Genomic DNA, 9,335 nt, shown 5'->3' on the forward strand with positions numbered 1-9,335 from the left:
AGAATAAAAAATAAAATAACATTAAATAAAATAAATAAAAATAATGAAAATTTTAAAATAAAATAATAAAATTTCACAGAAATAAAATAATGAACGTAAAGGTGCCTGCTTGGGATGAAAGCTCAGACAAGCTCAACAGAACACAAGGCAAGGATTTCCAGTTGCCTTCCCCAAGCACACACATCGCTGTCAGGGGACGGTGGTTCCCAGGAAAAGCTTCGAGGGGCAGTGGGGCTCTGGCCGTGGCTCCCCGTTCAGCAATAGCGAGCCAGCGCCCGGCTGCCCCGCTGAGCGTCCCCCGCACGGGCAGAGTGGCACAGCGACACGCAGTGGCACTTCACAGCCTCTACCAAAACACAGGCGACCCACATCACAGCCAGCTGCAGGAGGCGGGAGAGCACCTGATCTGTGTAAAATTCGAGGCAATCTCTACCGCTACAGCATTATCCTGTTGATCAAACTGAGTTTAGAGAGGCTCTGAGGTAGGAATAGCCCAGCATTTCTGACCCAGTGGTGTGAGCTCCAGAGCTGGATTTATAGCATTAGCCAGCTGGTGCTTCCCCAGCCTCCATCTATGTAAACTGGAGGTTTTGCATCACTTCAGGGCAAGCTTGAGCTCCAGCCCTCTGCAGGTAGGGACCCTACTGAGAATAATGGGAGATCCTTGTAGGGGGAACTTCCTGGATGAAACACCTTCCAGCCAACTGTCCCATCTCACTGTGCTTAGACAAAGAGGCCAAGACTGCTTTTGGAGCTGAGCTTCTGTCTCTGCTGCTGCAACACTACAGAAAGGGTTTGTTGGAGCATGCTAAGCCCAGTGAGTAGCTGCATTCAGCCCCACACACTTGATAGGAAAGATGTGTGCTGATGTCCTTACAAGCAATCCCATGGGTGAGGGTATGGGTGTCCAGAATAAGCCAACTTATTACTCACCTAAATAATGCTCCTCAGTACATAATGAGTGCATAATGAGCTGAGAACTGAAAAATAAGGGGGTAGCCACAGAATGAAGGGAGAGGGGGACACAATCCAGGGTCAAAACCCAAATCGTTCCTGCTATTTGGCCCTATTGGGAAAAACAGGATTAGACTGGATCTGACCTGTGTTGCAGTTTCAGCTGAAAACAGTTCCGAAAGAAACACAAGTGGATACTTGCATCTGCTCTGTGAGTCATTCCCAACACTTTTTAAAAGCATATAATCGCTAGAGATTTTAAAATTTTTAAAATTTTTAAAATTTTAAAAATTTTCCCAACATTTTTAAAAGCACATCAGCTCTAGAGATTCATGGGCAGGATATTCAGTCTGAAGGCTGATGGTGCCACAGGCAGATGTTCCAAACCTGATGACCCCATGAGCTTCCCAAATGTCCACATCATGTTTCCCGTAGCATCCTCTGTGTCTGTATGACTTCTGGATTTACCTCTGCAATATGTTTTCATGTGTATCATTTATTTGGGGGAAAATAAATTAATTTCTTTTCCTTAATAAATTCTGACTTTAGATGGTATGGTTTTATACACTTGCACAAGTCTTATTTCTCTCACAATTGCATTTAAAAATATATGTTTGGTAAGCTGATTAGAGGCATTGTTAGGGTGAGGGAGCAATTTACTCTCACTGGAAGGGGATATGTGGAAAAGCGATTTGGTGGTAAAAGCATAAAACAAAGGGAATGGAGGACAAATTGGATGAGAAAATGAAAATATGACAAAGACTTTTAAAAAAAGGGAGGAGGGGGAGAATTAAATCAGCTGCATGCTCACTACAAAGCAGGTCTGACCCTGGCACAGAAGCGGATATATACAAAAAAACTGATCTATGTATGAAAATTGCCGACTGCGAGCAGTCCTGCTGCCTTTCCAAGCACACACGAGGGAGGAGGATTCGCTGGCAGAGGCGGCGTTACTCCGTCTGTAAAACCCGAATTCCCCGGGTTCCCCTGCCAGCCGTGTGTGCTCGCACGGCTCGGGGCTCTCCGGGGCCGCCGAACGCCAGGGCTGGGCCATAAACCCCGCGGGATTTCCCGTCCTTGCCAGGGACTGCCTCCGGCCAGCTCGGGGAGACGCCACGCGTGTCCGGGGGACAGGGCACACGGGCACCGGCGGCTCCCGGCCCCGCCGAGGGCACCGGGACGGCTTCGCAAATCCCTTTGCGATCGTGCATCTGCTCTGCGAGCCAGGGACCTGGCCAACCCACAGCCCGGCTGCCTCGGCTTGCTTCGGGGCCAGAACCACGCTCTGCCTCGGTATTCTCATCCCTCACACCTCGGTATTTTCATTATAAGAGATTACAACCTCTTTCTCCCACACTCCTAACAGTCCTGACTGGCTCTTGTCCGGATTCTGAGAAACTAAATCATTCATTAGGGGGTGATCAAAAGTAAATGCGGCAAGGACCCTTCCTTGCTGGCTCAGGGACCAGCTGGGGCTCATTAGGAGTCAAGATAGGAGGCGGAGATAAATTGAAATCAAGGGAGGCTTTTCTCTGTCAGGCCCTAGAGACGTTTAGCAGTGCGGCAGGTTAGTAGCTACACCCCTGCCTGTGCCCGCTTTCCGTGCGCTGGAGGAGGTGGGGGATTTGCTTGGTGCGTCACGTGCCTTCACTCGTACTTTTTCCAGGTGGTTTTCCAGGTTTTGTAACTCCCGGGGTGTGAGATCCTACCGATAAGTTTTTAATTTCCTTAAAGTAAGCAGTAATAGCTGGGGGAGGAGGGTGGCAAGGGAAACAGTTTATTCTCCCCAAGAAGGCCGCAGGCCCTGACTTCAAATCCTCAAGATTTGTAGAGCTCTTTTACAGCTGCAGTGCTCTTGTCTCCTTTTGAATGTGACCCGGTGATTCCCATCCCTCCCTGCTGAGTAACAAATTTTTTTTTTAATAATTTTTTGTTTTAAGATAGTACTTTTTAGAAAGTCTTAAATGGCGGGGGAAAGAAGCTTGGGAAATGTGCGGAACAGGAGTGCCTGGCTCAGCCTTGGGCGAGCCGCCGGGAGAAGCAGCCAGGCTTTTCCTTGAGCCCTGTTCCCCACACACAGACACGGCTCTGAGGGGCCGTCCCCCTGCCCCCGTCCGGATTCACTCGCGGCGAGGTGCAGGGCTTATCTCTTTGCAATGATGGCTGCGATCTGCAATGCAGACGCACAAAGTCTCCTCGTGCCCCGCGGCGGGTTCCGGGGCCATTCCCTCTGTTTGGGTGGAGAGCTGTGAAATGTGGGGGATGTCTGCCCAGCTCCGGGCAGCTCACCGGGCGGCTCCGCTCGGGCCTGCTGCCCCGAGGGGGGAGCAGGGACCTCCTTGGCACGCCCCAGCAGGGAGCGATGTACTCATCCCCGCCAAGCCGGCAAGCGCAGCCCGGTGTCTCAGCCCTCCCCGGGTCCCTCGAAGTCCCTTCCCCCTAATCAACCAACTTTTAACATGACAATGGCCATGACAATACCCTCCAGCCAAGGCCAGGCTGGGGCGGATTTAAAGCGTCCCCCCCATCTCCCCCCAAAGGAGCGCCTGTCCTTGGGCTGCCGGCACTCTCGGCGGTCACCTCCACTCATGCTTGGGGCAGGGGCACCCGGCCCGGCCATGAGCGCCCACCTCGCCCCGCCGCAGTATGTGCTGTACCCGGGCGCCGCCAGGTACGGCGACTATTACTGGTTCTCCGCAGGCAGCATGGACAGCGTGCCCACCGAGGAGGCTCCGGCGCCGGACGCGCTCCCGCTGCCCGCGGCCAAGACGCCCAGTCCCTCAGGTACGTGGAGGGCCGAGCCGTCGGGCTGCCCTGGCCTGGCCTGGCCGTGGGCCCCGGGGCTGGGAGGCGATGCCGGTGCTGCGGGCGGGAGCCGGGTGCCAGCGGGGCCCTCTGCCCACACGGGACGGGCCACAGGGGCGCAGCGGTTCCGCTGCCATGAGGCGACCTGTGCCCTGCTGCCCACGGCTGCGGGCCCCGGCGGGTCCCCAGGGCACCCGCAATCTCGAATTCTCCCGATAAACTGGACTTGCAAGGTGTTGTGAGTCTTGTCTGAGTTATTTTGTTCACCGCAGTTGTCTTTTCTCATCAGTTGACTCTCCAGCTTCCTCCAGCTCCGGGACGCTCACGCAGTACCACACCCCCGACTCCGCCACCAGCCCCACGGCAGCGGGGAGCCCCTCTCCCCACTCCTCCCTGCAGAAAGCCAAGGCGCAAGGCAAGGGTGTGGTGAAGACGGGCAAGAGCCGCACAGCCTTCTCGCAGGAGCAGCTGAAAGCCCTGCACCAGCGCTTCCAGAGCCAGAAGTACCTCAGCCCCCAGCAGATCCGGGAGTTGGCTGCTGCCCTTCAGCTCACCTACAAGCAGGTGAACATCTTGCTTTGAGCAGCACCTGATATGGGGTCTTTTTTTTTTTTTTTTTTTTGGTGCGTGGTTTTCGTTTTTCTCGGACCCCAGACGGAAGTTACTTTCATTATCTTGCAAGTGTTACCTCTTACGTGAGAGAGCAGAGGGTGTGAAAATCTATGACTCAGTGTTACGTTTGGTTCCAGCACTATCCGCCCACTGCGTGCAGGTGTTTGAAATGCCCTGCAGAGCAGGGCTGTGCAGAGTCAGGTTCGTGTTCTGCACGGACCTGTGTTGTCTCTGAGTGTAGAAAGACCTGCGCTGCTATGCAAGTGGCTTTTCCTAGCCGGAGTGGCACCGTGGGCTCTCCCTAGAGGAAGGAAGGGTCCTTGCCTCAGCAGCTGCCTGTGTGTGACTAAAGGAGCGACCTGCTGCTGAGCCCTGACCAGGCCCTCACAGCAGTGAGACGGTGCCCTACAACCTGATTCCAGCAGTTGCCTTAGCCGGTGTTTTAGGCAGGGGTTTTGAAGTCGGGAAAGATCCAGTGGTGATCTAAGGAATAGGAATGTTAGTTTTCATGTCTCAGCTCTGTGATTTTACAGCCACCTGCATCTGCTGCACGTTGTTATCTGCTGAAATCATTTACAGTATTAGAAGTCAGAAACGGGATTGTAGCAGAAGTAAGGATGTGTAGCAAGCTTTTTAAAATCAATTTGTCATTTATGTCCTTTCTGCATCACTTTTAGGTGAAAACATGGTTCCAGAATCAACGGATGAAATTTAAGCGTTGCCAAAAGGAGAGCCAGTGGATGGATAAAGGGATGTATTTACCACAGGTGAGTAAACTCCCCCATCACCACCAGTCACGGCTCATCCAGTCTGTGGGGAGAATGCCCACCCTGGTAATTCAAACGAGCCACAGGACTCAATATTACCGAGCCAGTTGTATTCCTCGTAACAGGGCTTACAATGGCATCTCTTTCAAGCTGGTTTTCCCCCGAGTGTGGTTGTTCCTGGACATGTTGAGATGGAGATTACTAACCGGTCATCTCTGCTATTAGTGGTCTCTTGGGAGGACAATGGGCCTGAAAAAGGCGCTATTGTTCGGCTTGGAGGGGGGGCTGGGGGAGAAATGAGGACCCATCCGAAAGAATGGGCCGTTACTGTGGTTCTGCACTGCTGAACGACTTTCTTTGTCTCCTAGAATGGGGTTCATCAGGCTGCATACCTGGATATCGCACCCCCATTCCACCAGGTCTTCCCTGCCGGTTCCAGCAGGAATTTCCAGGCCGTGTCCAACGTGCACCAGGCTTACAGCAGCGGACAGACGTACGGAAATGGGCAGAACCTGTACTCGTTCCCCTCTGTGGAGGATGAGGGGCTCTTTGGAAAAGGTGGGACGAGCTGCAATACCCAGCAAACCATGGGTTTATTAAGCCAGCAAATGAACTTCTATCACAGCTACTTTGACAATATAGATTATGTCAGCGTGGAGGTTGAAGACACCTTCAACTTCCAGAGCTCCTCCGACACTGTCACACCATTTTCGAGCTCTCCTATACAGAATCAATGCCAATTACCTTGGCATCCCATGGGGGCCCAGAGTGGGTATGAGTCTCAGGTTTGAGTATTTTTTTCTCCCATCTCTTGTGTTCACCCATGGGATTTCCAGGGTTTTGAAGTCATGTTCGATTTGTTGTTCTTGCCCCTCCACTAGTGGTGTTTTATCTAATGGGGGGGCTCAGCACCCTGCTGCCTGGAGCTAGTTTCCTATTTAAGTGTGCCTGTCTGTTCACAGCTAACCCTTGGCAAAGACGCTTTGGGTATTGATGAGTTTTAACCTCATTCATTGAGGCCAGTGTGCAATGTTGCAGCTGTGAACAGCAGAGGTTGTTGAGGTCTGTTCGTTGTTCTAGTCTCACCTTCTTTGCTGCCTCTCTAGCAGGTGATCTCTGATCCTTGCCCCGTGTGTCTTGCAGCAGAGCTTCTACTGCAAAGGAGGTGAATGTTTGTTGCTGAATAATTTTCCATAAAGTTTGTTTTTTGCAGTGTTACCAAGCATGTTTTATGTTATATTCATGTTGTGTTTTGTTGGTGTTTCTGGTTAATGTTCGCTGTTCTTAATGTTCTTACAAAGTTGTTTGACTTGAAAATAAATTACTTTATTTTAATATTGTGATGCTGTCACCAAGCTTGCATTGCTACGAGAGTGGTTGTGCTACAGTACTGAGGAAAGGGAGGGGGAAAATAACCCTACCGTGTTTCTCCCAGAGGTGGGATCAGGCAATTGCTTAAAAGGAGCAAGTCACAAAAGTCTATCAGCCTGTTTTTAATATGCAGGTGTGTAACCCACTGCAAGGAGGGCGGGGGAGGCCCCAGGGCCAGGCGACTGGGCAAGCTGCTGGCTTGAAGTGATGTGCAGCCCTGAAACGTGCTTCTATTAGCCCTTAAACAGCAGTAGTGCTTCAAAAAAAAGTATTGAGGAAGGATGGAGCAAAAGAAAGTGTCCGGGAGATTGTGCGGCCTCCTGCTGGTGCTCCAGAAGGTCGCAACTGGAGGTCTGGAATCCGGCTTAATTAAACATGCAGTTTTGTTGGGGTTCTTGCGCTGACCTCAAATGGCAACAGAAGTCTGCGACTAAGTAACTAAATCTCCTGCCTCCAGCACTGCAACAAAACCAGAACCAAGTTGCTGTTTAGTCATACTCCTAACTAACAGAAATTGTCTTTAGGTTTAATGCCTTGTTCTTCAAAGTACCCTACACCACTGAAGCCCTTCACCTGTCCAAAAGGGGTAATTCAATGGATACCTCACCGAGCACAATTAGCTGAACTGGCAGCTCTCTGCTCAGGCTCAGACTGCTGCAGGTCCTTTGCTGAACAGACCCTGCTTGTGTGGGTGCAAAAGCACATCCCCTCTTTTCCTGTTGCAACGCTGCAATCCTCTGCTCCCGAGGCAAGGTACAGTAGGTACAGGAAGGAGAGAGGAGCAGAGGCTTGAGCCTGTATAGAGGACAAAAGAATGAGTCACTGGTATGTTTGGGCTGCCAAGCTTAAAACAGGAGAAAAAGGTTAATCTGGCCTGGAAGAGGGGGAAATGCCGGGTTCACCTGGTTTTTTGTATTACAGAGCAAGAGCTCCTCTCTCATCTGGATGGGAGATTCATATCCCAGTAGCATTGAATGAATTTGGGTAATTTTCTAGCAATAGTATTAATTTAAACAATTGACTTGAAAAAAATAGAGGTGAACCATAAAAATCACCTATACAAGTCATACATACTATGCCTTGTCTTTCAGCTTTAGAATTAGCAGCTTATGATTTTGGGGTTCTTCTAAGATGCAGTCTTTAAAGAAGTAATATACAGATCTTTGCAAAACAGTTGCAGAGGATGCCTGCTGCAGTTTACCTGTGCTGCTCTGTATGTTTTGTTTCCACGTGTCTGCTGCAAAGGTAAAGAGATAGGCAGAACTCTGCTGGCAGATGTCTTTCTGCAAAAACAGATATTCTTGCTAAAACAACCCTGGGGCTGAAAATGATTGCTCTGCATGTTGTGGTTTGTTACTCCATGTACTGTGGGAGTGTTCTGTGGAAATTGAGTGTTCCCTCGTGGCTGTGTTATTCCCCTGATTGCTCAGCCTGGGTTGTGTGCAGGTTTGGCAAGCACACGTAGCTGGAGGGAGCATGCGGAGCAGCTGTTCTTCGAGTTTTGGAAGGTGGGCTGGAGAGGACTCACAGCTGCCCAGGAAGTGTTTCTAGAGCCTGTGGAATTAAAAAAACAGGACTCTGTCTTTCCACAGAGTTGGTGATCTCTTCTGTTACCTTCTCATGCCTGAATCACATCACCATGTGAAACAACTGCACAGGTAATTGGGCACTACTACCAAAACTGGTGGAGATGCAGGTACCTCCAGCCTCATCCTTGCAGAAGTGTTGGTATTAGTTCCTTAGAGGAAGAAAGTGCATGCCAGCAAAAGCGTTCTGCTAGGATGCATTACACTTCTGTTAGGACTGCTGCTTCTCATGACTCTGCTGTGTAACAGTGACTTCTGCACACTGCAAACATGATTTGCTTGCTAGCAAATCTTTTTAGGATTAAGCTGTAAGATGATTTGGAACTCTTCATACATGTTACAGCTTGTGGGAATGCACTCCTCATTTACAATATCTGCAGTGACAAAAAAGCTGCAGATGTAGTTCCAGTGATGCAGAGAACTCCACCTAAATAGAAGAAATTTGGTCTGGTATAGATGTTGCAGACCAGGATTTTATTCTGTATTTCATTGGGTTCCAGCTATCCCACAGGGAAATACCAAGAGCAGTGGAAACAACCTCATTCCTTGCTCTCCAAGTCCGTGTGGCCTGCAGGGGTTTCACAAGCTACATGTTTCTTCTGAGTGATCCAGGAGCAAGGGCTCACAGCTCCAGTTGTCTCTCCAGTGCAGATAAAAGTAATGATCTTTGCTTTAATAGGCTCTTCCCTAGAGGCATATGTAAGCATATTTAGCTATCTAACTACACCACATGACCTGAAGGCTGAGCTAGCAGGGTTTTGGAAATTTTCAGTCAGGCATTGCCACATGTCTCTTGCCTGGCCTGTCATCAGAGGGCAGCAGCATATTGGCTGATACTGAATAGTCATGAGGTATGAATTATTCTAAATCATTGCACTTGGATATTAAAATAAAAGGAAAAAAAAACTAAAAAAAAACCCCAATATCAAATCACCAAAACAAAAAACCCAAGAAACCACAATCCCAAGTATTTTCCAACCTGTGAGGGTCATACAGTCTTCCTGCTGTCCAAAGTTTTGAAGAGTTCCCTCAGGTCATATCTGAGAATCTCTTTCATAACCAGGCTAGAATTAATTTCTCATACTTGACAAAAGTCCATCTGCTGTCTAGCAGCTGGAGAGTGTCCAGGCCATTAAACCTTTTACAAATTACAACACTGGGACTTCTGCTTTGGGGGAGCCCCAAGATCCAGCAAAGTCATTGCTTAGATACTAGAGAAAGACCAGAAAAGGAATTAAGT

General features: G+C 49.7%; 1 protein-coding gene across 1 annotated transcript; it reads left to right on the top strand.

The window, feature by feature from the left end:
- Nucleotides 1-3,572: 3,572 nt before the first annotated feature.
- LOC128933209 (homeobox protein NANOG-like) lies at nt 3,573-5,929 on the top strand. The gene is made up of 4 exons (XM_054270139.1): nt 3,573-3,738; nt 4,049-4,323; nt 5,049-5,138; nt 5,507-5,929. Exons 1-4 carry the CDS (start codon nt 3,573-3,575, stop codon nt 5,927-5,929), a joined length of 954 nt encoding a protein of 317 aa, XP_054126114.1.
- The last annotated feature ends 3,406 nt before the right edge of the window (nt 5,930-9,335 follow it).

Source organism: Melozone crissalis, unplaced genomic scaffold (assembly GCF_028551555.1).
Source record: "Melozone crissalis strain CALT ecotype California unplaced genomic scaffold, PUWL_Pcris_2 ptg000008l_1, whole genome shotgun sequence".
NCBI lineage: Eukaryota > Metazoa > Chordata > Aves > Passeriformes > Passerellidae > Melozone > Melozone crissalis.

What these genes read in the sequence shown, in the direction of transcription:
- LOC128933209 (XM_054270139.1), top strand. Translation starts at nt 3,573, where the DNA reads ATGAGCGCCCACCTCGCCCCGCCGCAGTATGTGCTGTACCCGGGCGCC. An exon ending in TTCAGCTCACCTACAAGCAG is followed by an intron (nt 4,324 to 5,048) that starts GTGAACATCTTG and finishes CATCACTTTTAG; the next exon opens with GTGAAAACATGGTTCCAGAA. An exon ending in AAGGGATGTATTTACCACAG is followed by an intron (nt 5,139 to 5,506) that starts GTGAGTAAACTC and finishes TTTGTCTCCTAG; the next exon opens with AATGGGGTTCATCAGGCTGC.